A 15,267-nucleotide genomic window follows, 5' to 3' on the forward strand; every position below is an offset into this window, starting at 1 on the left:
TCTCTCTCCCTCAAAGAGCCAGAACTTCTGCGATACCAGAGGTGCCAGGTTTCACTTGGACAAGTCTGGGAGAAATGACTTCCACTTGTAGCTCCAGAAGACTAGACACTTTGATCTCCCTGACCGGTGAGACTACAAATATTGGCTGTGTTCATTGTTCTGTGAAGCTAGTGAAGAGGATGTCAGATCTGTAAGTACCATGAGGGGAACAGCTCAGAACAAAGCCCAGGAGACTCAGTCAGCAAGGAGAAAAAGCAGCCTTGCCAGCATTACAAACTGAGTAACAGCTACGAGCAGGCCTAGCCCCACTGCGCCCAGCCAACTGGCTCACCCTTCTTTGGCAACATTAGGAGCACCGTATTGGGCCAGGCGCGATAGCACCATGAGCGCACCAGGATCCCATCTGGGCACCAGTTCTATTCCTGGAAGCCCAACTTCCCATCCAGCTCCCTGCTTGTGGCCTGGGACAGCCCAAAGCCTTGGAACCCTGCAGCTGTGTGGACGACCCAGAGGAGGCTCCAGGCTCCTGGCTTCAGAACGGCTCTGCTCCAGCCATTGAGACCGCTTGAGTGAACCATCAGACGGAACATCTTCCTCTCTTTTTCGCCTCCTCTCTGTATATATGACTTTCCAATAAATAAAAGATACATCTTTTATCTCAAAGGCAGATTTACAGCAAGAAGGAGAGACAGAGAAAGCTTCCACTTGCTGGTTCACTCTCCAAATAAGTTTGTGCCCATGTGGGATGTGAGCCCTTGGCAGTGGAGGATTAGCAAGTTGAGTGATTGCACTGGTCCCTAGTTAACTTCTACAGGGAAAAAAAAGTGCCTTTGAGATTTTAAAATTGAGTTGATTTATTTAAGAAGCAGAGAGAGAAAGCTACCAACTACCGGCTTACTCCCCAAATGCCTCCAACAGCTAAAACTGTTCAATAAAAATAAATTAATTAAAAAAAAAAGCAACGAATTAGAAAAGATACAAGGAGAGGAAAGGGGTGGAATTGAATCTTTATTTACAGGACACTGTAAGATAGGAAATTCCACAGAAATAAGAAACTCATTCAGAAGACAAGCTTCATACAGTATGTACAGTTTGGAACTGTTCAAGTATAGTTTTGTTGTAAAAGTGCTACAGTAACAAACCACATTTAAAAAAGAGGTCTTAGTAGAGAAACAGTAAGACAAACTTTTACCAAACAGTGCACAACAAAACAACATCTGTCTCAGCTGCACAACTAGAAGTTGAAGGTGCCCGGCGTCCCGCCCTGCACCTGGAAGGTGTAACCTTCAGAGGTAGCTTCTGGCATGACATTTTGATCTTCCTCTTCCTGAAACGTTAAAAAGCAGTGACCCCATAAGTATGGCGCATTCCCAAGCAACAGCCCACCTTTAACCCTGAAATTGTATTCTGACACACGAAGAGAAAAGGGTTGTTGAAACTTGGCCAATTCGTGAACGCCTGGGTTCCAACTCGGTCAAACAAACCCACCATGGCGATAGGGGAGACTTTTTTCTCCACCTGGCAATTTTCAGTAGAAAGGACAGACCCACCGTAAGGTCACAGGGTTTGCCCACATCTCCAGGAACCCCTGGAACAACAATTCTAAGACATTCTAAGACTGTCAAATTCTCAGGCTAAATCATCATTAACCCAAAGACTGAATGGGCAAACGTGCCAAGCCCTAAGCAAGCACACACTCTGCAATATTTACAAGGATACTGAGGCAGTTAAGTTTGGGCTCATTAACTCCTGACTCCAGCTCCCTGTTAATACACATCCTGGCTCGAGTTCTTCAGTCTGTGTCACCATGTCCGCCAGGAGACCTGGTAAGAGCCCCTAGACTCAGCCACTGTGGGCATTTTAACCAATGAAGGAACTCTCTCAAAATCTATACTTAAAAAACACAGAGCTCATTTTAATAAGTACAAAGAGGTTATCCTCCAAGTTGTCATTAACAGTATCATCACTCACCTCTACAGAGAAATATTTCTCAATCAAGTTTAATGAAGCCCTGTACACAGACTCATTTTCATGGTTTTGAAGAGCTTCAATTTTGTCCAAGCCTCCACATTCTTCAATCATTATACTTAGTTTCTCAGTTTCACCTAATTTCTCAGCAGCCTAATCGGAAAAAAAAGTCCAGTTTACTGGCCTGTATTCTGAAGGCTCCACATCAATGAAGCATCCACATTTGAGCACTGGTACATATCAGAAATGTGCATCAACAGTCCCTTCAACAATCCTAACGATCTACTTTATGTTTTTAAAAATTCAATACAGAGGGCAACCAGAATTGGCCAACTTCTCTGTGTGAATTTCCAAAAACATCATCAGGAGTATCAATCACTAAAGCAAAATGCCACATACTGACAGTGTTAAATAAATCACAAGTAGAACAAGAAAAATGTCATTTAAGTAAGACCTGAAAGGCACTGCCAGACCCTGACATGGGTGTATGAGGAATGAATGAATGAGTGCAGGGGATCTTTCTTTCTCTGCCTCTTCATTAGGAGAGGACAAAGACTGGCAGTTTTTGGTGTGTTTTTTTTTTTTTTTTTTTTTTTACTACTAATGAGTACTTTTAGTTCATGTCAATTAGTCCAAAGTCAAATAAATGCCATCAGGTTAGAACTTACCTGAAAGATATTTGAAATGGCATCCAGAATAACCAAAATGATTTTGGTATCTTTCGCAGTTAAAAGGTTCATCAATGGTTCTATGATACCGCAACGAACAAGGTATACAATCTGCTCTACTGTCCCGCCACTGGTGTAGTTGGTTACAGCCCAGACAGCTTCCTTTTGTGTTTTAAAGTCTGCCTATTAAAAAAGATGGTTCATTTCAGAACAGTTATACAAATGAGATTCCAAAAGTTCCATATTACAGAAACCGGTTGTGGCTTATTCTTAAACAAAAGGGGTTATTGACTACTAGTTATAATAAACATTAATATCCAACAATGTACTTTTGGAAACTCATCAAGTTTGCCTATAAACACAACCATCTGATTAAATCCGGAGGCTTCATTACCTTCGAGAGAACACCGACGAGGAATGGGACTAACCCATGATTCACAACCTGCTGTATCTGGTCCTGCCGCCCAGCTGTGATGTTCGACATCGTCCACGTGGCCTCCTTCTGAATGTTCGTTTTGGGGTTGGTCAACAGGCTGGGAAAGACGGCAAGCGCTCCTGCATCGATCACCACCTGCGTCTGTTCGTCCGTCCCCGTGACAATGTTCCCTATGGCTCTCAGGGCTGGAGTCTGAAACGGGAAAAAATGACGGCAATCACCACTTCAACATTTTTACAGTTCAAAGGCCCACGATGCCCCGAAACAGGCACCATTTCACTGTATCAACCTTGTGTTCTTTGTAGTTTGTGTTCTAACAGTTAACAACTTACCACAATCGGCAACTCATTAGAAGCTAGAAGCTTCACTAGCTGGGGCACAACTCCCGTCTTCACAACCATTTCAATCCGCTCATTTGGGCCATCAGTAAGGTAGGAAATCGCCCAGCAGGTATCTGCTAACACTTCTGAATCATCATGTTGCAGGAGACGAACTAAAGTAGGAAGAATCTGCTCAACAGCATCTAACGGAGGTGCCGGATTCTTGTTGCGACAAAGGTTTGAAAGCGTCCACGTGAGATTCCGTAAGTAACCGCACTAGGGAGAAGAAAGAGCAGTGAGCGAGGTCTCCTGCTGAGGCACCGAGGTGAGAGTGCGGTGCTGCTCACTTACTGCCAGAGACGACATATCAGGAACAGCCAGAAGAGCCAACAGTGGGTCAATCGCACCGTATTTGATAACCAGGTCTCGGAAAACAGAACCATCACCTGAAGAAAAGAGCGAAAGGCAAGCTTACTCCAATGCCCTGTGACTGGAATCCCAAAATGTCCCCTGGTAACCTACAGCAAGCTTCAAACTTGACACAGAGCTATACCACTATTGCTAGCAATAATAAAGGTCACCCTCTCAACCTCATTACTAGATATTTGTCTAAATAACCCACCAAGTACCTGCGATGTTTCCTAGAGCCCACACAGCCTGTTCACTAATGTGAGCATGGGGAGACGCCAGCAGAGCAATGAAGGCTGGGATAGCCCCTCCATCCACGACGGCCTTGGTCTGTTCCGAGGTCCCAGAAGCAATGTTAGTGAGTGCCCAGGCCGACTCAAACTGAATAGGGTTGCAATCCGTTCGGCCCAAGAAGGACACGAACTTGGGAATCAAACCAGCTCGGATTATGTTGTCAATTGGGGGCTGTTTTTCCCTGGAGAGCAGTTTCCTAAGAAGGTACAAGGAAAACACAAGTTGAAGGTCTTAAGTCTGCGCATAAATAACTTCAAATTTAAAAAAATTTTCAAAAGATTGAATTCAAGAGTTAAGAACATTAAGGCAAGACAATCACTACTTGGTGAGGCACCCTGGAACTGTTACCACGAAGTCCATCCTCCTCCCCAGAGCCCGACTAGGAACCACACCACTTCTTTTCACAAGTGTCTGCAATCTGACAGATTCTGTACTGTTCACATGCATTCCTCTAATGGGCATATATCTTGCCTGTAGCAATTTATTTTCTTTATTGTCAAGCTGTCAAAAAAATATTAATCCTTTGTGATTTCGTGAGAAGTCAAATATATTTTCTGATAGTCTGTTTCTTTTCTTTCCAGTATATTCCAATGCCATTGTGACAGAAGTTGTCTCTTTAATCCTGGCAGCTCCCTGCTTGTGGCCTGGGAAAGAAGTCGAGCACAGCCCAAAGCCTTGGGACCCTGCATTCATGTGGGAGACCTGGAAGATGTTCCTGGCTCCTGGCTTTGGATTGGCTCAGCTCCAGCCACTGCAGTCACTTGGAGAGTGAATCAATGAATGGAAGATCTTCCTTTCTGTATATCTGCCTTTCCAATAACTAAGCCTTTAAAAAATAGGTCTGTGGTTAGTTTCATCTTATCCATACCATTTATCTATCCCCTTCCTACCAAGAAAAAAAAAGATAAATAAAAACAAACAGATCTCTCGGTTACCCACATTATAGCACACAAAGCTTACCTGGCAGCCTGAGTAGCTTGCAGCTGGCTTTCCAGATTATTACTGGTTATGCCTTTGACAATGTCATCAACAGACCAGTTTACAGTGGCCTGAAAGAAAAATGGAATTTTAGGATTAAATACAAATAAATTATACTGCCATTGTTAATTTTAGGTTTACGACCTAAAAGTCAGACTGACATAATTTTGATATTACATGTTTTATATGAAGATAGTTCAAACTTGCTTTCTAAGAAAAGGTAACTGAACAAACCAAAACATGCTAACAGTTTCTCACTGCACCTGTACTGCAATGTGCTGGAGTCCTCCTTCCCTCACTTGTAAGCGATATATTCCTGGGGCAGACCTTATTAAATTAAATCTGCTGTATGCTGGGAGTCACAGCAGAAAAGCTGGAGAAGCAATGCTAGCAATGTTGACCCAAAGGCCGTGTGTCCAGGTAAGTGTCCGACGCAGCAGATGCCCACATCCCGCAGAGTGCCTGGCTCTCAGGCCAGCTTCAGGTGCACCCTGGGAGGCAGCAATGACGGCTCAAGTAACTGGGTCCTTGACAACTATGTGCTGGAGGACCCAGATCTGGGGCATTGCACAGTAGCTAAATCATTGCCTCGCACACATGGACGTGGGCGCCAGTTCCAACCCCACTGCTCCTCTCCCCATCAGCCTCTCTACTTGTGGCCTGGGAAAGCAGCAGAGGAAAGTCCAAGGCCTTGGGACCCTGCACCCACATGGAGACCCCAGAAGAGCTCTTGGCTGCAGATCAGCTCAGCTCCAGCTGTTGCAGCCACCTGGGGAGTTAACTCGCAGATGGAAGGTCTTTCTGTCTCTCCTCTCTGTACATCTTTCCAATTAAAAAAAAAAAATCTTAAAAAAAGAACTGGGCCAGGTACAATAGCCTTGAACGTGCCGGGATCCCATATGGGTGCCAGTTCTAAACCCAGCAGCCCCACTTCCCATCCAGCTCTCTGCCTGTGGCCTGGGAAAGCAGTCGAGGACGGCCCAAAGCCTTGGGACCCTGCACCCATGTGGGAGACCTGGAGGAGGCTCCTGGCTTCAGATTGGCTTAGCCCCAGCCGTTGCGCTCACTTGGGGAGTGAATCATCGGACGGAAGATCTTCCTGTCTATCCATCTCTCTGTATATGTGACTTTGTGATAAAAAAATTTAAAAAAACAAACTATAAAAAGAATATTAGGTTCACTCAACGGCTGGGGTGACCAAAGGGTTTCTCATATGGGTGGCAGGTATCGGGGTACTGCAGTCATCACCTGTGGCACCCCAGGGTGTGCGCGAGCAGGGAGCTGGCAGAAGCAGGCCCAAGGCTCCTGGATCACGAGGTGCTGATGTCAGGAACGCAGCTGTCATCTAGGACAAATCCCCTGAATCCCTCTGACGAACTACATACAGCTCCTCTGGAAGTGTCACTCTTTGAATGTGTAGGATTGTGGTGGTTTCTTCTTTCATCATAGATGAGCCTGTGAGCAGCTAACACGTCCCCAACATTCTCCTTTTCAGGAAACCTTTAAGTGTTGGGGTCCACATTCTCAGTCTTTCAAGATTGCTGGAAAACTTCTGCCAAAACTCTCACTGCAAATTTCTCAGAGTTCTTTTTCTAAAAGCCCCCTTTTTCTGGTCTCTTCTCTGCTGTGCATTCCTGTTAAGTTTCATTACTTCATGAGATCCCATCCCACTGAAGCTCATTACTGATCAAAAAAAATCATTGTATTTTTATGACTGTTTTGGAAAAAACTTCAATATGTGGAACACAGTGAAGGGATAAGTAAATTAGCAAGCTACTGTATTTCAGAAGAAAAAATTTGAACAAGTACAAAAATAGATCACCACAAAAAGGCAGAATGTATCAGAAAGTGGTTGGTTCTGGACACGCCAGTCAACACTGGGAGGGCCAGGACAAGGCAGCATGTCCAGGCTCGAGATGGGCCTCGCGGGAGCAAGTGCAGGAAAGGCGAGGACGCACAGTGACCGGGAGACAAGCCACCATCACGGGTGTGCTAGTCAACATCTCAGGACAAGGAATCCTCGGGCTTGCAAGGACAGCCCCACACGGACCGTCCACTAGAGTACTCACTTGATTGTTGCGGTTTTCCTGCAGCGGAGAAGTTGCATCGTCTGGAAAAGAGCTGACGTTTCTCCTTTTCAGCATCTGATCATCCTTCTTGGCTTTCCTTAGCTCCACATTCACTTCTATTCGGCGCCGTCTCATTTCCTAGATCATATAAGCATCACCTGTTAGTTTGGGTTACATTAAAAAAAAAAAAAGCTTCCAAAGTTCCCAACCCCGTCAATAATCCGAAGTTATTCAAGCACCACCACAGAAAAACGAAGTACTCACTGTACTGTCTTTTCCCTTGTTCTTGAATCTGTTAAGACGGGCAGCTGGGGAATTGGCATTCTCATTGGTCGACATGGTTAGGAAGTAAAAGGAATACGCTAGAAGACAGGCAGAGAAAATCCCCGTTTATGATTTTGTCAAAGGAAGCCCCAGGCTGAGCACTGCCAATCTGTTAGCACCCATACAGTGCCAGCTGCGGGACGGGTCCCACCACCCCAGCGCAGCCAGCCATTCCAAGTGTAATGCCAGCCACACTGAAAACGTCCCCGCGGCCACGTTAACAGAACCAGGGAATCAATTTCAATATGCTCCAATAAAATTACATGCAAAACATGCCTATGTAATCATACAAAATAAATATGTCAATTAACCGCTATCTTCGCCCATCCTGAAGTTGAGGGCGTCACCTCAATTCGGACCAGCTGTGGGACCCTGGTACCGGGGAGGGGCAGAACATGCGGACCCTGCGGAGGTTCGCCCACCCAAGCACATTCGCCACACCGGGAAGTTCAAAAATTGAAAAACCTGCCTCAGGCGGACGCGTCTCGTCAAGCCCGAAAACCTGCAGCCCGAGGCCGCTCCCCGAGCGCCGCTCACACGTGTGCGGTTCCCAGAGCTTCCCGGGGAACGAGCCCGAAGCGGCTTAGCGGCATCCGAGGGCCAGGACGCCGTGACAGGCACGGCGACTCCGGGACCGACGCGTCCGAACTTCCCAACCGCCGCCGCCACGGTCAGCCCCAGGGAGGACGCCGGCCCCGCTCGGCCCCTTTCCCCAACCTTCCGCCCCTCCAGCCGGCCGCGGCGCGCCAAGGCGTTCGCTGCTGCCGCTTCCACAGCCTCCGCGCCGCGACCAGGACGACGCCCCGAAGGCCTCCCGAGCGACGGAGGCCCGAGCCAGGCCCGGCGCGTCCCCGCGGCCTCCCCACCCGCCTCCCACGAGCCGGGTGCGGCCTCGCAGGCAGCCGTTACCGCCTGGGTGCGGGCTCTGACCCCGGACTGTACCTGCACGACCGGCTTAGGCGTCCCCAGGAGGCGGTGTGGGCCCACAGGCTGGCGGCTCAGGTGCCCTAAAAACGTCCAACACGGCTCAGCCCACAGACGGTGTGCCTCGTGCCGCCGGCCGGCGCGATTTAAATTTCCCGGTGATTCCGCATTTCGATTGGCTAGTTCGAGCCTAAGCTTGGCACCCATTGGTGGATTTGAAAAACACGTTTGCGGGGGAGGCGGTTCCTAGCGCCTAAGCAGAGCATCATCTCGCGAGATGAAGGAGCGCGGGGCCGAGCAGTGGGAAGGGACTACATTTCCCGGCAGGCAGCGCGAGGGGCGGTGCCAACCCCGCCCGAGCCTGCGCCGCGCGGCGTCTCCGCAGTTTTGTCGTTTGTCTGCGGGGCTGTCTGACCAAAAACGAAAAAACGGATTCTCCACTGTGAGCTTGAGGCTCTGACCTACACTTAAAATGCTTTAAAACTGTAAAAAACAACAACGACAACAACAACAACAAAAAAACTCTACGACATTCAAAATGTTTTTAATTTTCCCAAAGAAAAATTTTTTGCCCGGTTTTGCTGATACAACATTCCAGAAACTAACTGGACAAGACTTTCTGGCTAACGGAAAACACATTGGTCTCGGAATTTTCAGGGTTTTTTTTTTTTCCTTTTTATTGTGTCATAAAAGACTGTAGAAGCCTCCACCGTGGTAACAGACGATTGTGTTTCAAGGGTCCTTTTAGTTTCAAAGAATTACAACACTTCACCCAGATTTGCCAACTGTGGACATTATGCAACATGGGCTACTTTGCTATGTGTGGGTGGTTTTTTTTTTTTAATCATTTCTTAATATATTTTTGAACCCTTTGGAAATTTCAAAAATGCCCTGTTACCCATTGAACATTTTATTATTGAGGGTGTGTCTCCCAAAGAGAAGGATCCTGTCTTCTACTGGTCTGATCATACAGCCCTTATCAAATTCCGCGACAAACTTGCCCTGTCCTGGTGGCACTGACTTTCAAACCCAGTGACGTCTCCGATTGTATTTTATGCATTTCCAAATCAGATGTCTGCCGTTTTCCTTGCGTCTCTTTTTTAACAATTGGGATGGTTATAAACGTCAAGACTGTGAGCCACTGTTCATTCTGCACTTTTTCTGCGTTCTAGAGGGACATTGTACTTAATTTTTTTAAAACTATAAATAGTCACAGACAGTGAACTCTGCTCACTTTTGCAGGACTCGTTCGGGGAGTTGCTCGGAACTCCCAGGCAGCGTATTCCCATCCCCCTCAGTGCAAGAATGTGGAAGGAATTCAGCCTGAACCACTGCGCGCAGGCCTCCCTTGGCTGCAGTCAATGGTTCGGGCCAGGCACATGACCTAGATTCATCCAGTTGGGAAGCCTGTGTCTTTTGTTTCCGAGCTCGAGGTAGGAAAGCGGACTTCTGAATAGAGGGCTGGGAGTGCTGCTGGACAACAACCAAGTTGTAAATAAGTTCAGCAGTGCTCTGGAGCACAGCCTGCCCTACTCTGAGGCTTGCAGCGATACTGCTGAAGGTGTGCAGCTTGCAGGGCAGAGCTTCTTTGGGTTCAAAATAGTGACTGTGGGTTGGGCATGGGACATCACAGGGCTGCCTGGGACAGCCACGTTCCATCCCACAGTGGAGCTCCTGGCTTGACTTCTAGTTGCTACTCCTTTTCTAAACCAGCTTCCTGCTGAGGTGCACCGTGGGGGGTCGCAGAGATGACTCCAGTACTTTAATCAGGCATTTATTGCAGGCTCTTGGCTTCCAGTGGCCCAGCCAGGCTTCTGGAGCTACTCAGGAAGTCAACCTGGCGTTGCAAGATCGATCCATCCAGTATTTTCCGGAAGGCTTAAGTGTACATGCAAGGATGGAACTGAGCGAGCAGGCTGGCAGGTGGCCCCCTTCAGAGGGCCGCTTATGGCCTGTGACCTCAGGCAGTGCCCGCCTGGGAAATCCCCTACGCTTGCTGGCCAGCCGTCGGCCGCATCAGGAAAAGCAGAATCCCTGATTGGGAAAACCTGTCCAGCCACTGCAACACTCTCGCCTGAACTTCTTAAGGCATTGCAGCTGAGCGCCAGCTTCCTTCCGGGTTTGTAGTCTCTGGCTGCAATGGTCAGCTTCAGGCTGTCCAGTCTGCCCAGGCAGCCGTAAATCCAGCTTTGCTAACCCTCCTTGGCTGTTCCGGTGAATTATTTTAGCTCCCAAGGTGCCAGTCTCAATCAGTTACCTATTACGATAGCGTTGTGGCTGAAGTCCTCACCTGGAACGTGCTGGTTCTAATGCCAGCAGCCCCACCTCCCATCCAGCTTGCTGCCTGTGGACTGGGAAAGCAGCCGAGGACGGCCCAAGGCCTGGGGACCCTGCACCCACATGGGAGACCTTGAAGAAGTTCCTGGCTCCTGCCTTTGGATCAGCTCAGCTCCAGCCGCTGCGGGCGCTTGGGGAGTGATTCATCGGAGGGAAGATCTTCCTCTCTGTCTTTCTTCCTCTCTGTATATCTGACTTTGCAATAAAAATAAATAAGCCAAAAACAAACAAACAAACCTATATGTATTATTCATGAGCTTTCTGAAAATCTTCTCATTCAATCCTTCATATTCATTCAGATTCTAGCCCAGCATTTCCCAACCACACAGCGTGCGGGCAAGAGCCTAAGCCTCACCCAGGCCATCTCCCACTGCCTTCTCAGGATGCATGCGCAGAAGGCTGAATCAGAAGTGGAGCAACTAGGTTTTGTTTTTACTTTGCTTTTTAAAGATTTTTGTTGGAAAGGAAGATCTACATAGGAGAGACAGGTCTTCCATCTGCTGGTTCCCTTCGCAAATGCCCACAATAGCTGGAGCTGAGCTGATCTGAAGCCAGTAGCCTCTTCTGTGTCTCCCACTTTGGTGTAGAGTCCCAAGGCACTGGGCCATCCTCCCCTGAGCAGGGAGCTAGATGGGAAGTGGAGCAGCCAGGACACAAACTGGTGCCAATATGGGATGCTGGCACTGCATGTGGAGGATTAGGCAATTGAGCCATGACACTGGCCCCACATTTCAAATTGTTTAGGTGAGAGACTGGGACAATGTCACTGATATACAGCGGTGGTTTCGACAGTTCTGACATGCTGATACAGACGGTGGAAGTCCATCATCTCCACTGAGAAAGCAGCTTGGTGCCCAGTGTTGTGGCACTGTGGGTGAAGCTGTGACACCAGCGTCCCATCTGTATCAGCATGGTTAAAATGTGGGATGTAATTCCAACCCAGCTTCCTGCCAGCACACACAGACACGGGAGGCAGCAGGTGATGGTTTATATACTTGATTCTCTGTAATCCGCGTGAGCAGCCCAGATTGAGTGCCAACCACCTGACTTTGGCCCACACTCCCCAAGCATCCACAATGGACGGAGCTGAACCAATCTGAAGCCTCTTCCAGGTCTCCCACGCAAGTGCAGGGTCCCAAAGCTTTGAGCCATCCTTGACTGCTTTTCCAGGCCACAAGCAGGGACCTGGAAGGGAAGTGGGGCTGCAGGGATTAGAACCGGCGCCCATATAGGATCCTGGTATGTTCAAGGCGAGGACCTTAACTGCTATGCTATCACACCAGACCCACTTGCCTGCATTTTATACAACACTGCAAATCGTAACTATTGCATCGCTAAGAAGAAAACAAATGGTTTCCTTCTAAAAGCCCTAAGTGCAGCACCTTTGCAGCCCACAGCATAAAAATAGTGTGCGTAGCATCTCAAAGTCTTTATCCAGAATCTTCAGAACCAAAAAGCACTACAAGGTATTTCGGGACATCTGACTTACGTCCGTTTTAACCCCCTGTGCGAGAGCAGGCATGAGTCAGTGAACAGCGGCTTGAACTCAGATCCCAAGTTCACCTGGCACCGCACAAGTAGAGGCTACTGAATCCATGCTGAGGGAGCAGGCTGGTGGGGGCAAAGGCCGGTGGCTGCTGCAGTGACCGGGACATGGGGCGCTCCCATTGTCGGTGAAGGACCGGCAGGACCAGGAGAGGCCCTCCCCGGACCGCCTGCACCCTGGCCAGCCCAAGTCCACGGATTAGAAACCCAGGGCAGGGCAAACATTAGAACTTGGCTTGAAGTCCCCGCAGGTAAGGCATACCCAGACGCACACGTATGGCAGTCCATCGGGGTCTACAGAGGAAGGACAAAACAAATTGGTCAACTACCGCAGCCAAACTTGACAGCAACCATCTGGACAAATGGAGACTCTAAGGTGAACTATGTCAGTCGATGGCCCTCCAAGAAGGGACTTCCTCATCCTTGGTGCGGTGAGGTCGAGGCATGTCAGAACTATCGAAACCACGTGAGCAGGACTCCCTGGGTACTGAGGCGGCGGGGGGAGGACTGAAAAGAGCTTTTCCCAAGATACAAGAAGAAAAATAAAATTAGGAAACAAAGGTCTCACCCACACCCTAATCCTCAACCCTTCCCACCCTAATCAACTCTGTAAAAACTATCAAAAATATAACTAAAAAAAAAAATTTTTTTAAGAAAAATCCCTTCAGCCAGCCTAACGTGCAGCTAAGATGGGAAACCTTCCACAAAGAAGCAAGCGGACAGGATACTCAACAAACAGGCCACTTGGCGGGCACGCCGTCCCCGCTGCGCGCAGAGGATCACGCGCATGCGCCTTGGCGTCTCCGCGGGCGCGCCGGCACGGCGGCGCAGGCGCACTTGGAGCTTTGAGGCACTTGGCCATAGTACGCAGGCGCCCTGCGGCCGCTGGCTTCGGCTTCCGAATCCTCCGCCATCCAGCGCGAGATCACAACGAGACAGGGCGGGGTCACGATGATGCCATCACGTAAGAAGACGGTGTGAGAAGTGTGAGCCTGTGGTGACCCAGTGGCCTAATGGATAAGGCATCAGCCTCCGGAGCTGGGGATTGTGGGTTCGAGTCCCATCTGGGTCGTACCAATTTCAGTTTTGGCGTGGTGCACGTTGAAAACTTGTTTTCTATCTACAGTGAACCCAATTGTGTTACAAATTAACAGGTGCTTATTTGCTTCCGAAAAACAATGTATACGGGAACTTACCAATGGCTGCGAAGTTTACTTTAAAGGGGGAGTGCTATCATTTTACCACAGAAAAAAAATCTCCCCAGTCTTACTGAGGTGTAATTCAAAAAAATTGTGCAAATTTAAATCTTTTAACTTTTTGTATTTTATTTTTCCTTCCTTTTTTTTTCATATTAAACTTGTAGTTGTACTCAGGTTTGATTTTTAACAAATGGTGAAGCCCATGGGGGCAGAGCCTCCCAGATGCCCCACAAGGGGGCAGATCCCTCCCCTCCCCCCCTTTCCCCATCTAAAGGTGCTTGGAGACCCGGGCAGCGGAGGGGACTGACCCCTAGTCTGGTCGGGGCACTATGAGGAGTAGACCAGGCTAGGGCTGAGGAAGGGAAGGGCACTGGGGCCATTGATCAGAATCCATGGCTTTCTGATTCCAGGTTGAATTTAAAACAAACAAACACGAAACCACAAGCAGCACCCACCTCCTCTCCCCCACCAGGGCTATGGCTTCCCCAGGCTCACCAGCTCTTGGCCAAGGAAGCTGGGTGAAGGGCAGGCAGGGGCTCCCCGACAGATTGAAGGGGTGGGAAAACCAGAATAAAACATCCAATTCTGTAGGAGTCCAGCCAAGGGCCGGGCTGAGGATCGCTGTTAACACCGCTGCCTCCACCCGAGCCAGTTATTCTGTCATGACCTTGATTGCAACAGCTGCCCATTTTTCCTTCTTAATACTCATATATTTTAAAGGGAAAAATAAAGTCTCAGAGAGCACAAATCGGCGACTAAATAACATTACCTCTTTCTTTACCTGTTCCATCCTGATCCAAAACCCACGTAAGCACACCCCAACCCCATGCCAGGCCGGGGAGGCAGCTCCGAGGGGCATTTATAGGACAGGGGCTCTGCAGTGACAACATGACTCCTCATATTGTGTGCACAAAGCAATTAGAACATGGAGTTTGGGGCTGGGGCGGGAGGTGTTTGATCTACAAAATGGGATATCTAGGAACTGTGAGCGATGTTTCCAGAACCATTTATTTGCTCAGCTCGAGGAGGTCCAGCTGGATTCTATATCACAAGCATTCACAGGTCAAGAGGACCCTCCCAGCGATTCCTGGGGCCTCTGCACTAGGTCCTGCATACCCTTGGCAGAGCGGAAAGCAGATCCTGGGGGAACGGCGCAGGGGCCCTTCTGTGGTGGTCACCGCCCTCAGATTTCAGAACCCAGGTCTGGGCTCCATAAACCCATCCGGGAGCTGGCGGCATAGCCCTCATCTCTGCCCGCCTGGCGCTCCAGCTCAGCATGGGTCAAAGCTTATGGAGCAAAAGTCAGCACACACTGAGTGCCAACTGAATACTCCACCCGATGCAAGGTCCCCATTTCCTCTTCCTCTCCATTGCGCGTCTTCAACACGCCCCCTTCAGGCCTTCCCTCTGAACTTTCCGGCATTCCTCAGCTCCCCAGCTCCTGGGAGAATCACCCCTGCCCGCACCCCTCCCCTGGAGTGGCGGGCACCCGCCTCTGAGCAGCCAGGTTGTTCTGGGATGAGTCCTCTGCACCTGCTCTCCTGGTGGCTGCCTGACGCCCCTTCCTCCTCTGCTGCAACCTCCATTCTTGCCCAGTGATTTCCTGGAGAAAAGCACGCAATCTGCCCCAAGCATGCCACAAATAAATGCCTTTTTCTTGGCTCTTCAAACAACTCCTCCCTTTCCAGCTCCTTCTTGTTAGCAGCCATAAGACCCTCACCTTTATAGGGGGAAAGCAAAATGTGTGTGTCTGTCTGTCTGTCGGGAAAAGCACCCACCTAATACGTGAGGGTGGGG

The 15,267-nt window shown here is 49.0% G+C and overlaps 1 protein-coding gene and 1 non-coding gene across 2 annotated transcripts; one reads left to right on the top strand and one right to left on the bottom strand.

Annotated features, from left to right (window-relative positions):
* Positions 1-988: 988 nt before the first annotated feature.
* Positions 989-8,513, bottom strand: KPNA2 (karyopherin subunit alpha 2). Its single transcript, XM_040989523.1, has 11 exons — positions 8,408-8,513; positions 7,406-7,503; positions 7,142-7,279; positions 5,055-5,143; positions 4,022-4,290; positions 3,744-3,838; positions 3,405-3,668; positions 3,031-3,264; positions 2,637-2,819; positions 1,972-2,121; positions 989-1,327 (listed from the first exon to the last, which is right to left on the bottom strand). Exons 2-11 carry the CDS (start codon positions 7,478-7,480, stop codon positions 1,235-1,237), a joined length of 1,590 nt encoding a protein of 529 aa, XP_040845457.1. The 5' UTR covers positions 7,481-7,503; positions 8,408-8,513; the 3' UTR covers positions 989-1,234.
* Positions 8,514-13,270: 4,757 nt separating this feature from the next.
* On the top strand, positions 13,271-13,343 carry TRNAR-CCG. Its single transcript has one exon. It is a non-coding gene; the product is annotated as a tRNA-Arg (tRNA).
* Positions 13,344-15,267: the final 1,924 nt, after the last annotated feature.

The sequence above is a fragment of the Ochotona curzoniae genome, unplaced genomic scaffold, assembly GCF_017591425.1.
Source record: "Ochotona curzoniae isolate NIBS_2020 unplaced genomic scaffold, NIBS_Ocur_1.0 contig_523, whole genome shotgun sequence".
Taxonomy (NCBI): domain Eukaryota; kingdom Metazoa; phylum Chordata; class Mammalia; order Lagomorpha; family Ochotonidae; genus Ochotona; species Ochotona curzoniae.